Raw genomic sequence first — 22,187 nt, 5'->3', positions numbered from 1 at the left:
CACTCACTTAAAGATGCTCACCTAGATCCGAGGAAAGGCCTTTATAGAGACACGGGCATCCATATTGGGCTAGAGCTTGGCCTAATCCAACATATGGTCTAATTAATCCCACATATTGTATCATACTTAAAAAAACTCATAAGATATTAATGATTAGGAAACAAGCTGCAACATTTTTCAGGATAAAATCCCTCGTTTCCTTCGGTATTAATCAAGGTGCAATTTTCTTTTTAGTAAGATACTACACCCACTGCGCAATACCAATATAACTTTTTGTTTTCTTTAACGAAGAAAAGTTTATGAAGAAATTGACTACTCCCACCAGCGCAGGACAAATCCACAACTTCGAGCTAGAAAAATTTACGCGTGGAATACCAATATAACTTTAGATACAAAACCAACTAGTTTTTAATCCTAATCACAAAAGACGTCTCAAATTCAAATCAATTCTCCATCAGTAATGATAAAAAAATAATAATAAAAAAAACAACATAAATTTGCATCCTCAATGCAAGTTAGGAGTTTTTATGGTTGGCCTAAATTTCACACCCAATTTTCATTAATATTAATTTTATAATATATTTAAATAGACCTAAGTACCTTCAAAATTAAAACCCAATTACATATAAAAGCCAAAAGCCCTGCACCCAGTTTTCACTTTTTGGCAATTTGAATTTTTCTGTAGTTGTCATCTCACTTATGAAATTTCAATTTAAAAGTGAAAGCCAAATTAATTCTATTTCAGACAACCCCTTCCCTCTCAATTACCAACCAGCACTTACCACTCACCACCATCTCGCTGACTTAACTCTCCCTCTCTCTGTACTCTACTTGTATTTCTCCAGCTTTTGTATGAAACACCAATGAAAAAATAAATGAAATTTGGTCCGCTATTGTATCATTTCTTTTTCTTTAGCCCATGTAAATCACCTTTTAAGGGTATTTAAGTAGTTTTCTTTACACCAAGAAAAGAGCATTGACTTCCGGACCAGAAGTTACAGTATCGCTTTAAACTGTCGCTTGTTAAAAATAATAGTTTTCTTACAATATCTAAACTTTTTTTTATTAAAAAATAAAAAAAAATAAACATCTATGAAATTAGAGACAATTTAGGCTATAAACGATATATGCATATCTTATGTGGCATGTGGCACATGGCACAATCTTGACCATTGAATATATATCTACAGAGTCAAAATCGACGTCCGGTGGTCCAGAAGAAGATGAGTACCTGGCGGTAAGTTTTGCAAAACACTAAGCAGTTAAAGTTGGCATCATGTAAACAATATCTTTAAGAACACCAAAACATAAGGTTAATATTGTCTGTACTTTCACCCTTTTTCATTCTTTTTTTCTACCAAGAAAATCAACTAGTTCGACTTGTACACTATTGATAATTTGGTGTGAGGTTATAATAATACAAATGTACATCCAATCAAAACCTATACAAAATTATAGTACTTAATCCAAGACCTGTCTTCCAAAGGCTTCAAAAACAGCCATGGGTCATCAAGGCTGCACTCGCTCCTGTAATTTAAATTGGTTATTCGAATTTCCAACGGTCATCAGGATTCAGGAATACCTAACCGGTCAATCAAGTACATAAGCGGCGGCAGCATCTGGCGATCCGAGAACTTGAGCGGCCTCAGCAATTCTGAAGGCCATTGTGGCTTTGTAAGTTACCAAATCTGCATTCTGCATGAGCAACTGAGCCCTTTTTCGTTTGCGAATTGCTAATTCCACAGATCTGTCTGCCTCGGCTTTCGCTTCTTCAACTTTATGCATGGCATTCTGCTCTTGCAATGCATCTTGTTCAGCAGCCATAGCTGTACACCAATACAAGTTCACATATTTAGTTCTCTTTTAACAGAAAAGCCACACCAAGAATGAGATCTTTTACAGGAAACACAACAAATACATTTTGCAGTGTCAAAAATGGTTACTGGAAATATTTAAGATTCAACCATGCAGATACAGCTCACAGAACATCAAGAAATACTAGAGGGAGTAATAAAATCCATAAAATTGCTCGTTTTGTCTACCTGCTTTTTCACAAAAATATTGGAAAATCATTTTGCTTGATTCACCAACCAATATTAGAAAACACCGACATCCAAATCCTTTTTCCACGTTTAAAATATACATATATACACAACAGCACCCCTCTTTCTTCCTCAAAGTGTGCTGCCCTATCGCCAGCACCATTTCATTTTATTTTTATTCTTTTAAATGTTGGTAAGTAGAGTTGTATGGGAGAAGATAAAACTGAACTTTAAAAAAGGGAGGCACGATCAACATTATGATGGATTGTGATAGCAAAACTCAACACTTCATCCCATCTGCAATCAGTTCAATCTGCCAATGTCAAATACTTAACCTGGGCATTCGGTCTAGAACAACCCAAATGCCAATAAAACATCGAGGAAAAAGACAACTGACCCAAGCACAGAAAAAATTATGCAGGTACCAATAAGATGTGCCCTGATACCATGTTTGATGCAGGTATTGGGCTGCTGCTGGATTACTAAAAATTCAAATGTCAATGCCACAACATACGCTACCATGTAGACTTGAATTTTTCAAAAAAAAAAAAAATTGTGAAACTCTTGTACAACTAGGATTTCATGATAAAATATTGAAAAAGTACCTTGCAGGAAACTTGGTTGTTTTCCTCTACCAAATTGACTTGGCTGTCGTTTGAATGATCTTCTCTTGCGCAAAACAGGCTTTGGGTCCAGCAGAGCTCTCTTTGATTGATGCCCCTGTTAGAAAGGGTCATTAATGCGTCCAGATAACCAAATTATTAGAACTTAAATATGCAAATCGCATTTGCAATAAGATTTCTTCCAGAAAAAGAAAAAATTCATCCACAAGTTTCAGAGAGTGGTTCAACTTCCTAGAGTGTACTGAGCATAGCACCGAGTGAAAGTGAAATTTTGATGGAACATGTGCTACCTTTCTTACTATATTTACTGGTTCAAGATCTTATTGTCAAATTTAGGTGCACTCAACCAGGGGAAAAAAAAAGGGAGATAAGGAGTGGTATACCAAAAAAATTTAATAATATGTACGAAAAATAAATTCTTTTCAAAAGCTAAAACTCGGTGCTATACATGTAGACCACTGAATATGAGGAAGGCTAGGGGCAGTTCATTCAAATATAATTCCGTGGATTTAAAAATTGAGATCCATAGATTCACCAAAAAAAAAAAAAAAACCAAAGATCACTGCCAGTCCACCAGAACTGCATTGCAACAATCTCACTACTGGCAAAAGGCATAAAGAATAAAAACAAATTGCATACTGAAATTCAACAATGGCAATTCATTCAATGGGCACTACATATCATCAATAGAGAGAGAGAGAGAGAGAGGACGGGGGCTGAACTACTCATCATTGAAAAGAATGGTGATAAATTTCAATTATACAACAATCATCAAATAAATTTATCTACAAAAATAAATCAGAACAATTACAAACACAAACTAGTAATTTTGATTGAAATAATCTTATAAATATTCCCTATCTAACAAAGAAACAAGTCAACCAAAATTTTCCCGAGGCATTAAGAATCCCATCATATATACATTAAATAACTTGACATAGATGTATTGCCAATATACAACATGATATCTGAAGCAAAATGTCACTAGTACCTGGAATACCCTAAGCAGTGATGACGACCTTTTCTGCTTCCGTTTATTCATCCAATAACTATATATAGCCTCTACTACTTCCCTCCTCCCCATATCCAGACAAAGATTAGCAGCTGCATTCTCATCAGAGAAATCATACGGTCTACAATAAAATGCCTTCTCAAACGCATCAACCATTAATTCAAAATTATCCTCTGAAACATGGTCATGAAGTTCATTCTCCGCAAAGAAGTCACTGTTGAACTTCTTCAGCCACTCCTCATCATCAGAGTCCATGTCATAATTCGCAGTCCTCTTTGCCATGGCTCTAGACACCTCATCATCATTCAGATAAATGTATGCTTCTGGTCTGTCAAACGGAGTACTGTGGCTATCCGCATAACCTGGGACTTCACGCACCCCAGGCACGGGGATGAACTTAATAGCTGGAGCTGGTACAACACGATCAGAACACTCCTTGTAAAGATCCTTAAAAATAGACCAGTCACATCGATTGGGAAACTCTAGCTTCCAATTATTATCACCATTACTATCTGCAGACCATATTATAGCCTGTGTTATACGGTTTTTTGAGCAGGGCCTCATTACTTTCTCTGCCTTGTGAGTGTATCGGGTTAATCCATTTTTCTTGACCACAAGAAGCCACTCTCCAGATGAAGACATTTCTAACATGACAGTTGCCCCATCTTCTCTATAACATTTGTCTAATTCAGTGACCAATATATTCGCTGAGCAGCATGCTGAATCTAAATCCCGTCTTGATCCCTCCATGGTCAAACTCTCTGCTTTCAAGTTTCCTGCAGGAGAAAATGAAACTGACTTCCTAAGCATATGCTTAGATTCTACAGAAGAAAAAGGGAGGCCATTCTTCCTAATACTGATTAACTCAGAAACTAGGGCTCCATTGGGTTTGCGTAGGGAAACCAGAGAAGGATTTCTAGACCGTCTTCTCCTCAATGAACTCCGCCGCTTCTGAATACCTCGCGAGGATAAACCATTCCTGTACTGGGTGCTTCTACAAGCTAATTTGGGAACTCTTACACTCGAATGCAACGCATGCCTGTTCTCAATCCAATCAACTTTTTCACCATCACAATCATCATCATCATCATCTCCCTGATCAATAAATTCGCCATTTTCACGCCCATCAATCAGATTATTTACAGCTAGATGACAACGGAATCTAAGATGCATGCTGGTATGCATGAACATAAAACATCCAGGAACTGCAGAAAAGTCCACAGAAAACAATGGGATAAACTGCTCGGCCCCAAAAAGTTTGCAAACCCCAGACCTCCTAGTACAAGAACGATCCTGAAACAAGGTTTAACAAATAAAAAATAAATCAAACTCATGACCAAATAGAAAAGCAACAACATATTCACAAACCACAAAAGGACACCTTTTTGCAATCAAATTCCCATTACATTGACATGTATCAAATGTAATGGACAACCACCACTTACCAGCGAGAACTGAATGCCATAGGAGGCAAAAATGCTGCCAATCGGCTCTAAAGCAAGAAATTCAGAAAATTCAGTCAACCCAAGACTGGCCCTCGTCATGTACACCAAAACAGAATACAAAAACCGACCAGCCCAGTAACCCTGAGCCCATGAAGACTCCACCGAAAAGCGAAGCACTTCTGGGCACACAAAACCCAGATGGGAATCCAACTCCTTACTCTTCTTCATCCTCTGCCTCCGAGCAAACCTCCGCCCATACATTCTATCATCAGATCCACTTTCCTTCTCTACATTCCCTGAAAAACTTGCACTGGCACGCTTCCTCTTTCGGGTATACACAATCCCATACCTCTTATGCTCTTTGAGCCCGTCAGCCAAAAGCTCATTGCTTTGAGGCTTCTTGACCACTGAGGTCTTCAAAACAGGGGTGTTTCGTCTTGGACTACCGACTTGGTTGGCCCCAGCCCATTTCTTGTGATTTAATCCAACAACAGAGTCTCCGGCATGGCTTTTCATGAGTTTGAGCCAGTCCTCGTCGCCATTGCGGGCCCTCTCGAGCTTGGACTCAGAGGATTCGGGCCAGAGGCGGCGCCCGGAACGCAGGACGCGAGCCCCATCGACCCCACCCTTCACCATCCCCATCCCGAAAACCCTGGTCGTCCGTCTCATCTCCACCGATGGCATTTCCGTGCTCAGATTCCGAAGCAACACCACTCCGGACCTCCTCCTGCTGCTCCTCCTTGACTCAGTGAGTCGCCGAGTCGATCTCCGAGTCGACTCAGTCGCAAACTCGGGGTGCTTGGAACTCTCAACCGAAGAAAGCGGCAGCGACGGAGCTCTCATGGTCCGGCGCCATTTTCAGGGCTGGGAGAAGTCGGAACTCTATGGACTCGCTTCGACTCGGGGTTCGACTCGGGACTGGTAACGAGTTTGGCTCATTAATAACGATGAAAATACAGATTTTATTTTCTTATACAGAGAAAAATAAAATAAAAAAGATTAAAAATAATTACACAAAAAATCGGAAAAAAGAAAAAGAAAAGAAAAAGAAGAAACCGATTAGATTTTCACAACCAAAAAGAAAAAAAGAAAGCTCTGGGTGTTTGAGAAAGAAAATCAAGAGAGAGATTATGAGGAAGAAGTACACAAGTACATACAGATACTAATTTACAGAGGAAACAAATCCACACAACTGAGATCTGAAAGAGAACGAGAGAGAGAAGATCGATCGAGTTTTGGGATTTGCGTTTGAGAGAGAGAGAGAGAGAGAGAGAGGCGGGAGAGTGCGTTTTGGGGACTGGTATCGGCTAGGGTTTATGATAAAAACCACAGAGGGGGAGTTTTGGGTGAAACCAATCGCCGACTAGCGAGGACCGTTGGATGGGAGATGGACGGTTGAGATTGCACCTTCTTCGTTCTTTTTATATTGATTCGATGGCTCCAATGAGGTAAAAAAAAAAAAGGAGAGAGAGAAAAAGGGAGAGTGGGTGTGTCTTTCTGTGTGTGAGAGGGAAGACTCGGACTGGAGGGAGTGGTTGATATTTTTACGTTATGTTGGGTAGAAATTACTGAAAAGGGCTTCAATGTGATGGGGGATAGGGGGGGAATTTCGAACGTTGAGATGGGATTTTTGGTCTTTTAGGCGGTGGATCTTCATATTTGGGGGGTAAAAGTGGCGACTATCGCTGCCGTGACTTCGGGATTTAAATTGTGTTACGGTTGTAAATCTTGAAGGGGTACTACAACAAGTACGCTGTAATTTTCAGTTTGCTTTTTTGCTTTTTTTTAAAAAAAAATATATATATATATATATAATTGGATTGGAGACATAGCAAATTTAGAACTTCTAGACTACTAGCCAACGGGTCTAGTCTAATAAAAAAAAATCTCGATTTGTATATCAGTGTCTCAAATTGGAACCTTCAAGACACTTTGGCAGTGTGTGTATAAACTCTCATACCTTCAGGGCCCATTCAATAATGTTTTTACAGCCCCCTTTTTTTTTTGTATCATGTTTTTAGGCAAATACACGTTCGGTGGTTTTCCCTCACAAAATGTTTTTTTATTTTCATTTTCTGAATATATGAAAATTCATTTTGTCCCAATCTCTCTTTCTCCAATCAACTGAGCAGCACCATTGTGGAAACCATCTCCTTCAACCCAGACCCATCGTCAGCATTGTTGACCTTGAGTTCAGGTTGGTCTATCCATTTCAGTATGCCGCATTGGCACCGGCGACTGATGTTGGAGAACCACAAAACAACAAAACCAAGAAGAGAGAGAGAAATGAATGTTTTTATTTATTTATAAAGAGTAGGGCAAATACAATACTACATCAAGGTGGGATCTGGTAAGGAAGAAGAAAAGAGAAAGGAGAGGAGAGAAGAGGAAGGAAAAAAAAATGGGAAGGAAGAAGAAAGAGAAAGGAGAAAAGAGGAAGAAAGAAAGAAAAATGAGAAGAAAAAAAAAGTAGATAAAAATAATTTTACCCTTTAAAAAACATGAATTTTTTACTTGTTAAATTATATATATTTTTATTGTTTATAATAATCTCAACCTTTAAAAAATATCAGATTTTTTTTGGGGTTAAATTATACATATTTCATTGTTTATACTACCAGTCACATTTTCATTGTTTTTATTTTATGAGACTGTATTCTAATTAAGCTACTAGACACATTCTCAAATCCTAAAAATGCAAATTTGTTTTCTCATTTTCATTCTTCGAAAATATTTTCAAAAAACATTCTTTAAAAACGTTACCGGGCCCTAAATATCTTGTGCATCAATATTTGGACTCAATTTGTACCTATTGATCCCGTACCCATCTCATACCCATTTTTCATCCTTTATACCTGAACCAATAGGATTGAAGCCCAACAAAGACCCTTACCCATGGAGAAAATTGTCATTCCTGGTCTCTGTAGATTCCTATTAGAAATGCTTCAGAAAAGATAACCATAAACACGTTTTGTTCCTTTTTTTATTTGGTTCAGAAAGCTTCATCACAACAGCAGTCCTTTTTGGCAAAAATACATCACCCAAACGATTTCAAGGAAATTCCTTGTTGCACACGCCAAGTGAAATGAATATTTGGAAAAAAGAAAGTAGTTTGTGAAGCTCATGAGAGGTTCTTCATAAAAGGTCTTTTTGCAGGATGAAACAGGGGATGACCATGGGCTTTTCGTTTTTTTCTTTCTTTCTTATAGTTCTTGTAAATAAGAGTTTTATGTTACAAATCAAAATTGTGGCTAGTTTTCTCTTAAACTCTCAACTAGAATGAGCTTCTCAGCTCCTAAGCAAATGAAAACAAAAGTCACAAGCTTTTATATATCTATCTCCCTTTCTATGCAACCCTTCAATTGGTCGCGTTTATGAAATTTTCCGTTTTGAATGAATTAGTTGTTGGGGAAAACCAGCCCTCAATCCAAGTAGCCCGCCCGGTCTCGGAGCATTCCATAACGTGTGAGTAACCTTCGCGAGTAAAAGGAAAAGGTGAAGGATAAACAAGTTTCATTCCTTTGCGAAATGCTTAAGAAAGTTTTTCTGCCAAAGACAATAAACTGTAGTTAAATCGAAAAGTGAAGAATGGAAAGGAAATTTGATTTCAAGAAAGAAGAAATTACCATCTATATGCTGAATGTGGGAAATCTTGGGCCATTCTTTGCTCTGTAGAAGAGGACATCCACAAAATTCTAGGGTTTTTAATTTGGTGAGACGTTGAATAGCTATGACACTAGGTAGATACATCAGGTTCTTAAAATTCCAAATCTCCAGCTTCGTAAGGGATGTGAGGTTACCCAACCACTGTGGAAGAGCCTCCACTCCATGGAAACATTGTATCGACAAATATGTTAGAGAAGTGAAGTTTTGAATTTGTTGAGGTAGAGACTTTAGCTTGGGCCACCCCCTCAATATTAATGTTTCAAGCTATGATGATCCAACCTGAAAATCAGGGAACGAATCGAGGTCTAACCCTCCAAGTTTCAAAACCTTCAAACTGGTGGAGCAGTGTGGCCCTATAGGTAGACATTTCAATTTGCCACAACTATTAATTTCCGACTTAGAGAGACATGTGAGGTTGTCTAAACTCAGAAGAGCCTCTAAATTAGGGGCGCAACGTATTTTCAACTCCACAAGAGAGACAGGCATTTGTAGCCCACTACACAGCAACCTTTCTAATTTTTCGCAATTTTGAATGCTCAATTGACGTAGGGATGTGAAGTTTTGTAATTCTGGAATAGACTGTAGAACACGGCAATAGGTTATATATAACTGTTCAAGGTTGCTACAGCTCCTGCTCAGTAGAAAATTTTCATCACTTATATCTACATTGGCAGGCAAAGCACTATCAAATAAATGGTCATGGTCATGTTCATGGAGTGATATTGATGAAATGGATGTTAGCTTTGGGCAAAATGATATATCCAACTTTTGAAGAGAACACAATTGTTGTAACGTAGGCAAGCTTGATATCACATTGCAATATCCAATTGTCAGTTCCCGAAGAGAGGTGAGGGCCATGCCATGTGTAATACGAATTGATGTTAGATTACTGCAATCCCATATCCACAATTCCTAGAGAGATGTGCAACAATCAAGCCCAACACATTTTAGATTATCCATTGCATAAATTCAAACAACTATAAGATGAGGTAGACAGCCGAGTACTGGAATTTCTTCACATTTGTGACACCTGTGAAATACAATTTTCTTCAAATTTTCAAGCCGTAACGAACTATTCATCATCCATGATGGAAATTTAGCACCCATGAAACGTACAATCTCTAGGATTTCTAATTTAGGATGCAGTTGGAGGCCTTCTAGTACATCCTTCTCATTATTGTTGGTTCTTGACCTATTTTCTATCCATACAAATATCAAGTGACGTACATTTTTCTTCTCCTCTAATTTAGCTTTCCTTGCTTCATCTTCATCCCTCACATGTTCCAGATTACAAATAACCAATTGACCTTTCAATTGATTCAAGGCAGCCAGCTCCTGAATTTCACGGCCTATCTCCTTATCCACATAAAAGGGAGGTAATGTTCAGAGGCTAGTCAATTTTCCCAATATCCCACAAGGAAATTTCATTCTCTTGTCACAATAAACATGTCTCAAGTTGATCAAGGTTTGCACTTCTTTTGGAAACTCTTCAAAAGCGCAGTATCTTGCTCTTAATGTCTGTAGGTTATAGAGCTTTCCAATAGACCTTGGGAGTGTTTTCAATCTTGTTTCTGAAATGTCAAGATACCTCGAGTGTTTCAATCTCCCAACCCAACTTTCTCGAATTCTTTCTTGCATGGAAGTAGAAACCCGAGCAACATGTTGAATCTCAAGCGTATAACCTGACTTATCTCCTATCAAGCTTTCCGATTTGGATACAAGTTCTGCAAGATCGTGCACAAGATCGTGCATCTTGCATTTGCTAATAATGCCATATTCATTTGCTGTAGCATCTTGAAATAAAGAGCTTTGCAGTAGAATATCAAAATATTCATTACCTACATCCTCCATCTATTCACTTTCGTTGCGAGAAGGGTGGAGTAATCCCTGAGCCATCCAAAGTTGAATCAAGTTATCTGTTTCAATTTCGACATCTTTTCTCAACATTGAGCAATATGCAAAACATTGCTTCAAAGATGGTGATGTCAAATTATCAAAACTCAACTTCAAGATTGGAATGATTCTATCTTCTTCTTCAGCTAAGTCCCATATTCGACTTTCTTTGATTGAAGACCATTCAGCAATACTATTTTTTGAGCGCAAAATGTCTCCCAAAACCTGTTACATGTATTAGAATTTCTATCAAGTACTGAATACGATTAAAATTGGCAAAAACAATAATGGACCATCAATAGGTTAAATGGCGCTAACTATCACATTCTATTGGATAATAATACTCCACTTTGCGAGAGTTTTGTGTTTTTGGTTTTTGGTTCTTTTAAAAACTTTGTTAGAACTATTACATGTGTATTTTAAAATAGAGCTATAATGAAAGAAGTTAGAGGTGACTTATCAAGTAGTAAATGAGAAAGAGCTTCTTGCCCAACTTTTTTCTTTTCAGGATAAAAGAAAAGAAAAATGTGGTTAAAAAAGAAAAAAATAATAAAGAAAAAGAGGAAAGAATGTCTTTAGTAAGTTGTGTGGATCCAATCCAATTTGGATTTCCCTCGTCATCTACAAGTACTGGAAGAACATTTTTAACAAACAAATTTGTTCACTATATTTTATCATCAAACCACGTGGCAATGCTTGATTAATTCAAATATAAGTACACTTTAAAGCTTATTTGTTTCTAACAAGACAATATTGACACGTACCACCCCCTTTGGTTCGCGGATTGAACTTCTTGAGAATAAACTTCCCATGTCTAATCTCACAAGATGGGAATGGAGGAGGATGTTCATTCCCATGTTTGGGAACATTGGGAAATGAAGACTAGGAAATGTCGTTTTCTCTCATTCCTTTGTTTGGTTTGTGCAGTATTAGTTATGAAAAGTTGATCGGTTTTCCAACAATATCCTTGTTTTTATTATTATTAAAAGCTATTAATTTGAAGAGTTTTTTTAAGGGTCAAAAGTGGATTTTTAAATAATAACATGGGTAAGTTATTCCAAAAATTTGCATTAAATGCTTTTCCAAGTGAGGGGAAAAAATTTCCCAAGCTGAGCCAAGGGTATGAACTTCCCCCTACATGGGAGGCCTATACCCATGAGTCCATAATTGCACTCCCAAGAGTGCACTTACCAAACATGATAATGCAATTTGAAACCCATTCCCAAGCTCCTAAACCTTAAGCCAAACGGAGAGGCAGAGCTAGCTGCTTATCTTTAAGGATTAAAATACATGTGGTTTGTCCATACTGTCCAAATCATTACATATATTGGTAAACTTTTTTAAAGAAATTAAGAAATCTCCTATGGAGGTTCAGAGGCTAAGGCAACTCATGGCAATATGTAGATCATCATTTGGTGACTCTACCATTGTTACATTTTTTTACTAAGAGCATCTCTTACTCTTTTAAACAAGTAGTTGCTTTTTTCAACTCTCTAGGACGTTGAATTTTCTTTTCGTTATGAGTTAAAGATCATATGAGTTGCCATATGAGTTTAACAGCTCAATATCAAGGTGAGTGGTTTATGAAATGTATTATCAAACCTCTATATTTTACTATAAAGATGGAAACCATGATGTTGTTAAAGACTTTGTGGTTTTGATAAATTATATCTCCATTTGAAATCATGCATTTACTCTATTGTGAAATGTTTTTGGTTTATATTTATGCATGAAAGTGTGTGCTATTCATGAAACATGGGGACTTTATACTTATCTGAGATATGAAAGCGCCACACGAAGACGTGAGGAAATTAGGGACATCTTACATCTCAAATTAACTTGCATATGAAGGTTTAGTGGGATGTGATATGGTGTGATTTATATTTTGATAAGAAATTTGCTAGAAAATTTTGAAACAAATGTGTTTTGTATAGCATGTAACACAATATTGCTTGGTTAGAATATTACTCATCGAGCATGTGTTTGCTTATTCCTTAGATTCGAGAAATTACTATATCACTTGTCGAACATGTGACTGTTTTCTACTTTAGTTTTATATTTGGGGCTATTTTTTTTATAGCTTGTTTAGAGTTCTTTTTAGTATTTACTATTAAATTTGTTCTTTTACAGACTTAAGTAAATCATACATATCAAATTGTTTTCTACAATTTGGGTAACACTTAAAAAAGAAATCGAAAATACGAGAACTAACAAATACAAATTGGAGTTATAGCACAACATTTCATCAAATGATAACATTGACATAACCTTAATGGGATTAGTTTGTATTGGTCAAGTTTCAAAATTTGCAGCCAATGCAATCCAATCCAATCCAATGAAGCAAAAAGATACAGTTAATAAGATTCAATTGGATTGGATCAGTTAGTTTGCTTAATATTTTTCACCCCCCTTCCTAGTAACTTCTGAGTTGAATATAATTTAAAAATAAAATTGTTAATCAAAAGTAACATGTGTAAATTTAATGTTATAATACAATAGTACTTACGTACCTTTGCCACCAATGGCACACCTGCACATTTTTCAACGATCTATTTCCCAATTCTTTCTAAATCAGGATCCATGCAAGCACTACCATCTAGGAAAGCTCTATCTTGTAATATGGACCAACACTCGTCTGTTGACAGAGTACTCAAATTATGCCGCAGAAGTAGTTTTTCTGAGATCGATGCAACTTTGGCACTGCGGGTAGTGACAATAATTTTGCTTCCCGGAGCATTATTAAGTTTTTCCAAATAACTCATCAATCTGTTCCATTGTCTAGAATCCTCATTCCAGACGTCATCAAGTACGAGCAGGTATCTTTTCTCTTTCAACTCTTCTTAAAGGTAAGTAAGCAGTGCATCTTGATTTTCTCTTACAATGGCTTTTACTGGGTTAAGAGATTCTAACATGTAGATCAAAATCACATTGATGTTAAAAGGATCAGACACAAACACCCATATCCTTTTTTCAAAATACCCTTTTATAGAATTATCATTGTATACTGACTTGGCCAAAGTTGTCTTTCCTAGGCCTGGCATTCCCACAATGGCCATAACCGAAAGATTTTCTTGATTGATGTTGGAGTTGGTCAAGGTTGTAACTATATCTGACACAACCTTATCCCTTCCAACACTGATTCCATCATGTTCAGGGAGTGAGTCAGTTTGTATGCGTCCTCTAGTTCCTTGAGGGGCTGCATATATTCTCTTGGAAACTAGTCCAATGACAGATGCCTCACTTCTCAGATCTTCCAAGGAGGCATTGATCTTCTGAATTTTATGTGCCATTTTAAGACGAAAGGCAATTGGATTGTTGGAGAGTGAAAAGAAATCAAGTACCTTTTTCTTTATATGGTTTGGGAGCTCTACTTTGTATCAGAGAAGTTCATAGTTGATTTCATCCAAGACATCATCCGCATCTTGAGCTATGCCTTTAAGATTCTTCACCCAATCTTCTATAGAGTTGCCCCGACCTTGTGGTTGCATCACCTAAGTAACCTTCAATGGTAGACAGTGTTTTGCAAAGCTTGCTTAGTTCACCTTTGAATCCCCAAGCAAGACTGATTTCTTGAGCAGCAAGGAAAGACAGCTTCATCAGTATTCCCTCGGCCGCAAAAGTAAGCACACCTTCGGCCATCTTAGTTACCTTCTGTAACATCGCAAGACAAACAGCAGGATATTAATGCTTCATTATAGTTAATTAATAAACTAGAACAAGATTGGAGATGGATGAAGATGCACACGCACAGAGACCTAGTTTCTCTTGTAGGTAGGAGGAGATGATGAGCATAGTTGCACAATCACACTTTTTAGCCACACAATATATCAAGCATTAAGCAATGGAATGCTGAGGAAGAAAAACTGAACATAAGACTGAGGAGCCACACACTTAGATATTTGTGGGGAGTTGTGTTGTGCACATCTTTCTCACCAACTCCAGGATAGAGCAGCTGATATATATTTTCTATCTATCTCACCAACTCCCAGTAATCCAAGATACAGAGTGGTTCTAATATTATCAAACATATGCCATCAAAATACATACCACACTTGCTTCCACGTATGCCATTAAAATACATATAAGAAAGTATGCTAAACTAACATTCTCAAAATGTGCCAAAGTAAAGCTTGCTTCCATGTATGCCATCAAAATATAGACCAGAAAGAGATCTGATCCTTTGATTTTGTATCTTTTGCATACCAAGAAAACACCACATGTGAGATAATGTGGGATCCACTACAATACTTAAAGAAATATGTTCTGAAAATAATCATGGTCATAACAACTAGTAATCCCAAGCAACACCTAACATTTCTTGTTGGTCAGGTTTTTTTTTTTTTTTTTTTCACAAAGAACTCCTAAACTAAAGCCTTAGATCTATGAAAATAGAGAATGCAAAAAATCATCATAACCCTAAGCTTTATCCCCAAATCATGAAAATAGACAAATCCCCAAATGACGCAAGAGGGAAAAAAACAAGAAATATGTTGAACACATGATATTTGAGTAGGAGAGTACATAATAGCTTCATCCAAAGAGAAATGGGATGATACCTGTAACTGAGAGACAAGACAGCAGCTTCAGACAGCCCAAGTCAATGATTTGGAGGATGAGACAACTTTTCTCTTCCTATGGTAGTCAGAAAGCTTCACGCCGCTTTACCCCGAAAGGAAAATTAGGTTCGCGAGAAGGAAAAAGGATGAATCCTTTTATGTAATTGTTCAACACAGAAAAGAGCGATGGGAAGATGCCACATGCTTCCTTGTGTTTTTGAGAAAAGTCATGGAGCATAGTCAATGCCATGTCATGTCATGGTCTTTAGTTAGATAGACAACGTCTTAAAACTTTGAAGACTTTGTCAGAGATGAATATATAATTATCAGCCGGTTTCGGGAACACAGATGAATGCAGCTACAAAACTCTGAATATATGTCCAAGGTGGCTAGATGCCTTTCTAGCTTCAGTCTAGTGTGGTCCTGGCGAGGGTTGCCCGCATCAGAGTTAGGAGGTGAAGCATGCCCATTTCAGTCAATCAATATGGAATGACATACGGTAGAGTGTGAACATCAGCAAAGTATCCGCAGAGCCTCTGACCATACCTCAAGTGTCTCCTCAACCCTGAAGATTCCACCTTGGGCTCACTGCACCCAAACAACCAATCTTCAACTTCATCGTCATAATCCGGCACTTCGTCCACCTTTAGAACCAAATAAACCTGGCTTATAAGTAAATTACAACCACCGCATAAATATTTTAAGGTCCAATCCATACTAGTCATCGCTGAACAAATCTACATCATATTAAATCCAATTTAGCAATTATAATAAAATGTGACTCATTTTTTGCCATCTTTAGATGATATCCATCCTAATCAATCTTTGATAACAACAATTTGATTAAGAGACAGTACCAAAATAAATACAAGGAGTGATATTTAGTCATATACTTATTCTTAACACTAATAATATAGATAAATCCTACACCATTTAATTTCTATAAATAAACCCCAAAAAAACCCAAAAAATAACAGTTGAACCTATTGAATTTCATTTTGATTATTAAATTACTTTGATGCCCTGTTAAGTGTTTTGGGCTTTTTTATGAGGTTTGAGGTTGAGTTTGTTTTAAGAAATTAATGGCAGTTTTGTAATTTAAAAGAAGTTAAAAGCCTTTTTGTTATGTTGTAAATAAGCTTTGGGTGTGTTTCTAAAGTCCATTTAATATAGGTTTTTTATATATAAATAATTTGGGCTCCTATATTGGGTATAACAATGAATCTCTCATAAAAGAAAGCTTTAATGTAATAGTGCTACAAAAGAAGAGATGATCCATACATCCAGGTTTCTTTTGCACATGACGCACCAATTCTGGACTAGACTAGGCCTCCTTGGAATAATGTCACAAGTATTGGCTCCATCATGATCATTAATCAAGCCCTATAATAATCCACCTAAATCTTTAAGTCTTTATCCTAGATTGTTGCATCTTTAACTAGAATATCCACTGAAAGTGGAGAAAGCAAAAATTTTACAACTTCCAATGTCCCATAAGTAGTCACATACATAAAAGATTGAGTATATTTGAAGAAATAAAATATCATGTGGATTGGTACATCAAAAGTGAAATCTCCAATTCCATACTTGAAGCACCTTCATTTCATAAGCATTATACATAATTTTAGACCTTAATTAGAAGAAACTATCAATACAGACAATGATGTACATCAAGTATTTATGGATCACATTGTCGCCCTTCAATATTTGCCTCTCCACATGGTAAGGGTGGGCATTCAAACCGGCAAACCGAAAATCAGAGCCGAATCGCATAAAAAAACGGAGTTGACCAAAAAGTTAACAACTGTCAAAAAACCGAACCGGACCAGTTCTGGTTCTGATTCCATGCCTTCAAAAACCAGATCAAACCGAATTAGACCGGTCAAATTAAAAAATATATAATTTTAATATATAGTTATATATTATTAGACCTCTCCACACCAAGTCCACTCCAAAAGTCAAATAAATATATAGGCCCAACTCCATTTCTTAGCCATCTCACTTGGCCAAACTCTATTTCTTAACCAGGCCCAACTCTTTATATTCATTTGTATCACTTCCTCAACCATTTCCCGTACCCCAGCCATCCCTCCATCATCTCTCGAGTTTTTATCAAAAATGGCCAAAATTTACCCCTATTTTCATAAATATAAGTTTTGTAAAAAACTTTCAAAAATAGCAAAAAAATCCACTTAAATAGACTCAAATGCCCTCAAAACTAAAACCACATAAATCTAAAATGCAAAACTCTACTAGATAAAAATTTAGAATTCAGTAGAAACATTTGCAGCACTAGTCGAACTCCCTGTACGCTAAGTGCCGTTATTTTTATTTATTTATTTATTTATTTTGTTTCCCTTTCTTCTTTGTTCGTTCTACCATTTTTTTTAAAATAAACATATGCAAGCCCAAGCAGGGTCGTGCTCGTGGGATCTTAACAGTCCACAACATATATATTCATATATATATATATATATATATATATATATATACAGAGAGCTTCCATTGAGGGATCCCTCAAATAAACTTATTTGAGGGACACCCCTTATAGGCCCCACTCCGGATTGTATTTCACTAATCCAAATCGTCTATTTTGTAGATACTCATTCAAAGATCATCTCTACAAAAAATCACTTGAATTCGATATCATTTGACCACTCAATTGAGTTATTGAAATTTTAGTACTTTCTTGAAGCATCGTGTTCATTGATTTTGTAATTCACAATTGGATGTCGAAACGGTTTCCGATTTGTCTAATTTTTTATAAGGATGATCTATGAATGAAGACCTAAAAAATAGATGGTTTAGATCATTAGGAAAAAAATTGTAGGGTACTCTAATGGGTGTCCCTCAAATAAAATTATTTGAGGGAAATCTCTGTATATAAGTTTATTTGAGGTACAAATCTTGTAGGCCCCACTCCGGATTGTATTTCACTAATCCAAACCGTCTATTTTGTAGAAACTCATTCAAAGATCATTTTTACAAAAAATTACTTGAATCTGATATCATTTGACCACTCATTTGAGTTATTGAAATTTTAGTACTTTCATGAAGCACCGTGTTCATTGATTTTGTAAGATACAATTGAATGTCGAAACGGTTTCCGATTTATCTAATTTTTTTTGTAAGGATGATCTATGAATGAAGACCTAAAAAATAGATGGTTTGGATCATTGGGAAAAAAATTGTAGGGTACCCTATAGAGCGTCTCTCAAATAAAATTATTTGAGAGATCCCTCAATAGAAGGGGATATATATATATATATATATATATAGGTTTTGATCCTTAACTATCTCGTTATATGCTTATAATCATTTGGACCTGTTTATGAAGTGAGTCATATATACATGATATGATACTGCATAGTGTCATCTTAAATATTGCAATATAGGATCCGTATATGTTCATCCCTTTAATGGACATCATGGTTCCTTTTCTTGTTTTTACTGGAATCCATTATGCTTCTTTAATGTTCATGATGGAAGAATTTTTATTTTTATTTATAAAAAAAAAACTTATATAGTATTCTCTCAGAAACTTTGCACAACCAAGAAAAGCCACAAATGCGATTTCCTATATATATATATATATATATATATATATATATTTGGACAAGTGCGATTTCCTATATATATATTTAATCCTAAAAGCATGGAAGTTATCTCATAGCCACCACCTTTGGAATCCTATAAATACAAATCATTGTTTCTTCAATTCTCATTTCCCTCTTAAGAAAAATAGAGGCAGTAGAACAAGGAAATAAAATAGAAAGTGAGAGAGAAATAGAAATAGAAAAAAGTAGAATTGTCAAGAAAAAGAGTGGGAGACTGAATTTGTGAATGCAGTGGAAATTAGGGAATCGTTTTACAATTCTAGCAAAAGCTTTGGTGTCAAGGTAGGGGTTTCTTGGTGACTTTTTACAAAGATTGATCTAATTAAATTTCGTGAGCAATATATTACGTGTGATATTATTATTTGATTATTACTGATATTGGGTGTTTAAGTGTTATTAATTATCATTATATCATTTTATTAATACTGACATGATCATATGTTATCAGTGATGGCTGGAATTCTTGGATTGATAAAGAAAGTATGGAAAAGAGGGTAATAGGAAGGATCTTTTGTGTAGTTGAGTCTGACCATTGTAGGGATCAAGTCCAGGCGAGCCTGTGTGCACAGTAGACTAGGAAATCGGCGGTATAATTGTCGATTGGGTGATTTGGGCTTGGAGATCAATGGTTAGACAAGACGACTAACAAAATGGGAATTATGAGATGATTGAAATGGGTGTTAGTTCATATAAATGGGCATTCGGGACAAAGTGGTATAAGCATGGTATAGGACGTGCATGTCTGCTTGTCCAGTTATATGAATTAACGGGAGTTGATGAAGAGCATTCATGCATTATTATTATTATTATTATTAATGCGATATTTGGCTGTGTGATTGCATGTCACTTAATTTAGTTATATCAATCTACTGTGGTAAGGTCTCATGTCCCTACTGAGCGAGGGTTGCTCATCCACCACCCTGTTTAACTTTTCAGATGAATTAGTGGGCAAGAATAAGACTAAATCGATTGAAGCTAAATTATATGAGAGTAGTAGAGCTTTATTTATTTCTTGTAAAGTTGTAAGATTTCGAAGCTATTTTTATAAGAGAAATTTATTTTAAACCCATGTTTTGGCTTCTATTTATTTTATTTTAGTTTTTTTTTTCACGCACCGGGCGCGGGGTTTCTATTGACCCTCGGGTCCGAGGCGTGACAATACAGTACGGTTCAGGTTTTAATTTTTACTGAAAACCAGATCGTGCCCACCCCTACCACATAGAGAGTTGCTTTGGGTTTTGAATTTTCCACCTATCCAAACAAGAAAGGTGCATTCCAGAAAGTTGACTAACATGATACCCTGATGTTCAACTATCAAATAGGAAGAATGGTTAACAAAGAACTCCACCAGCCTGGGGCAGAGGTCGATGGAGAGGCCAAAACAGAAGCCCACAAAGTTCTCTGCCCTTGATCCGACCAATGAGCTTAATCTTATTGTTGGAAAACAACATGAGGATTGCGGAGCACCATCTGCTAATAATAAGAAAGACTTGGTATATACTCTGTGAACAGGGGAGGAGGCCTCTCATCAAACAAGAAAAATGAAAACGGTTCAACACTTTCAAGATTCACATTAAATCCCACACTATGAATCGAGAAAATCTGCAAGATCCAGAAAATGTTTCAAATTACTTGAAGGTTATATCAATTACAGACAAGAAATGGGTTGACATGCCAACCAACCAACAAAAGTTATACACACATCCCGGCATTAGAGAACAGGGTATGTCAGAACAATATTGGTACTGAAACTGATGCTTAAGACGTAAATATTTGTCAACGGTTATCATAGCATTCAAAGAAACAATGAACTCCACTCCACTTCAATTTTTGTCCATGGAGATGATGAATATGCTAAAAAATGTAGGTTCAAAATCTGAAAAGTCCTGCATGTTTGCATCAACTACATGGTGCAACAGAGAGGGCATTCCTGCATTTCCTTCTTCTTTGTTCTGTTTCAATTAAGTTGTTACGATGCAAATAAATCCACTCTCTATATATCAATCTCTCTCTCTGTACCCATCCCCTCAGGCCCTGAAAAGAAAGAGCAAAAATGCTCAGCCTTATCAACTTCATATAACAGATACTGAAATTAACAATGCACAAGAATATTTACTCAGACTAGAAACATTACCTCTAAACAAGTCGTGATAAAGAATCCACAAATACCGAGAAGCATTGCCTTCCAACGAAAGGGTACCTGCTCGATGACAAACGGCATGCTTAAGAAAATATTCATGTGCATAAATAAATCCAATCATGGAGTGATAAATACCTATAATTGTAATTCTAATTGAACCTACAAGAACAGAAATCATGCTAGAGCTGAATTGTAATTTCATTCTCCCGCTAAGAAAGAAAGCCTTTTATGTTATAAACCCAACAAACTATTGAGTTAAATTTCATTTTCTTTTCTTTCTTGTCATATTTTCTAGCTGTAGGGGATGGCCTTCCTACCAAGAAATGTAGTCCGTGAACCCATCTAACAGAGTATTTTGAACATATCCTTAATAGAATTGGAATAGAATCCAGTGGTGAGACTCAAGCAGACAACCAATGCTGATTAAAACCTAAAACAAAAGTAAAAAGTGAATGCAGATAAACTCCTCAACAGCATATATTACTGAAACTTGTAGACGAAGACCAACATCTGTGTGAAAGCAGAAGTTAAAACAACTTCAGATCAACTCATCGGTAATATTTCACAAATAATAGTAAATTTAGTTTCTATTGAAACAATAGCAATATTATCAAAAATTAAGTAGCCATAAACCTCTCTAGGTAGTCGCAGAGTGTGCTTAATTGATCAGAAGCGGCAGTGAGCAGCGATAAACTATGCTAATATAATTAAGATTGTATCAGTTTAAGACAAGTCTGGATGCAGAAGATTATATTGGAGATAAGAGGCTTTTCTAGCTTCATAATGTGTAACGACTATAACATAAGTATGTTGTTTATAAATGAAGGTAGAGCATGGGCACATTAGAAGAGAAGTGGAAGTGGGAGTTTGAAAAGCTTACATTTCTTCACTGTGAAAGTTGGAGCTATTAGGAATTCATTGTACGCATAGAGCCAATCCGTCTGCTGTCTGGTCATCAAAACATTGATAAAAAAATAAAAAGGAGAAATTATTCAGAATGAATAAACTCTAGTTAAACCGAAAGGTGAAGAATGAAAAGGAAATTTGATTTTAGGAAAGAAGAAATTAGTTTTGATATCAGGAATGTGAGAAATCTTGGGCCATTCTGAGCCGCTGTCCATGGTGCATCTTTGCTGCAGAAGGGGACATCCCCAAACTGTTAGGGTTTGTAATTCGGTGAGGCGTTGCATAGC

General features: G+C 36.4%; 1 protein-coding gene, 1 long non-coding RNA gene and 2 pseudogenes across 2 annotated transcripts; all 4 read right to left on the bottom strand.

Moving 5' to 3' along the window:
- Positions 1-1,308: 1,308 nt before the first annotated feature.
- Positions 1,309-6,639, bottom strand: LOC103343792 (Enhancer of polycomb-like transcription factor protein). Its single transcript, XM_089053679.1, has 4 exons — positions 5,123-6,639; positions 3,657-4,970; positions 2,648-2,762; positions 1,309-1,826 (listed from the first exon to the last, which is right to left on the bottom strand). Exons 1-4 carry the CDS (start codon positions 5,963-5,965, stop codon positions 1,591-1,593), a joined length of 2,508 nt encoding a protein of 835 aa, XP_088909805.1. The 5' UTR covers positions 5,966-6,639; the 3' UTR covers positions 1,309-1,590.
- A 2,124-nt stretch (positions 6,640-8,763) lies between these two features.
- Positions 8,764-11,168, bottom strand: LOC148916957 (putative disease resistance RPP13-like protein 1; annotated as a pseudogene).
- A 1,891-nt stretch (positions 11,169-13,059) lies between these two features.
- LOC103343708 (putative disease resistance protein RGA3) lies at positions 13,060-14,320 on the bottom strand (annotated as a pseudogene).
- Positions 14,321-20,446: 6,126 nt separating this feature from the next.
- LOC107881112 (uncharacterized) lies at positions 20,447-21,981 on the bottom strand. Its single transcript, XR_016126652.1, has 3 exons — positions 21,875-21,981; positions 20,989-21,054; positions 20,447-20,888 (listed from the first exon to the last, which is right to left on the bottom strand). It is a non-coding gene; the product is annotated as an uncharacterized LOC107881112 (long non-coding RNA).
- Between the last annotated feature and the right edge of the window lie 206 nt (positions 21,982-22,187).

Source organism: Prunus mume, linkage group LG5, assembly GCF_029339155.1.
Source record: "Prunus mume cultivar Tortuosa linkage group LG5, ASM2933915v1, whole genome shotgun sequence".
In the NCBI taxonomy this organism is placed as follows: Eukaryota; Viridiplantae; Streptophyta; class Magnoliopsida; order Rosales; family Rosaceae; genus Prunus; species Prunus mume.
Note: the sequence above shows the minus strand (reverse complement) of the source record. Positions and strands in the feature narration are given on the sequence as shown.

Bases quoted from the DNA above. Each gene is read 5' to 3' on its own strand.
- LOC103343792 (XM_089053679.1), bottom strand. From the start codon at position 5,965: ATGAGAGCTCCGTCGCTGCCGCTTTCTTCGGTTGAGAGTTCCAAGCAC. The intron at 4,971-5,122 runs GTAAGTGGTGGT...ACCTTGTTTCAG, and splicing joins ATGGCATTCAGTTCTCGCTG to GATCGTTCTTGTACTAGGAG. The intron at 1,827-2,647 runs GTACTTTTTCAA...ATTGGTGTACAG, and splicing joins ACAACCAAGTTTCCTGCAAG to CTATGGCTGCTGAACAAGAT.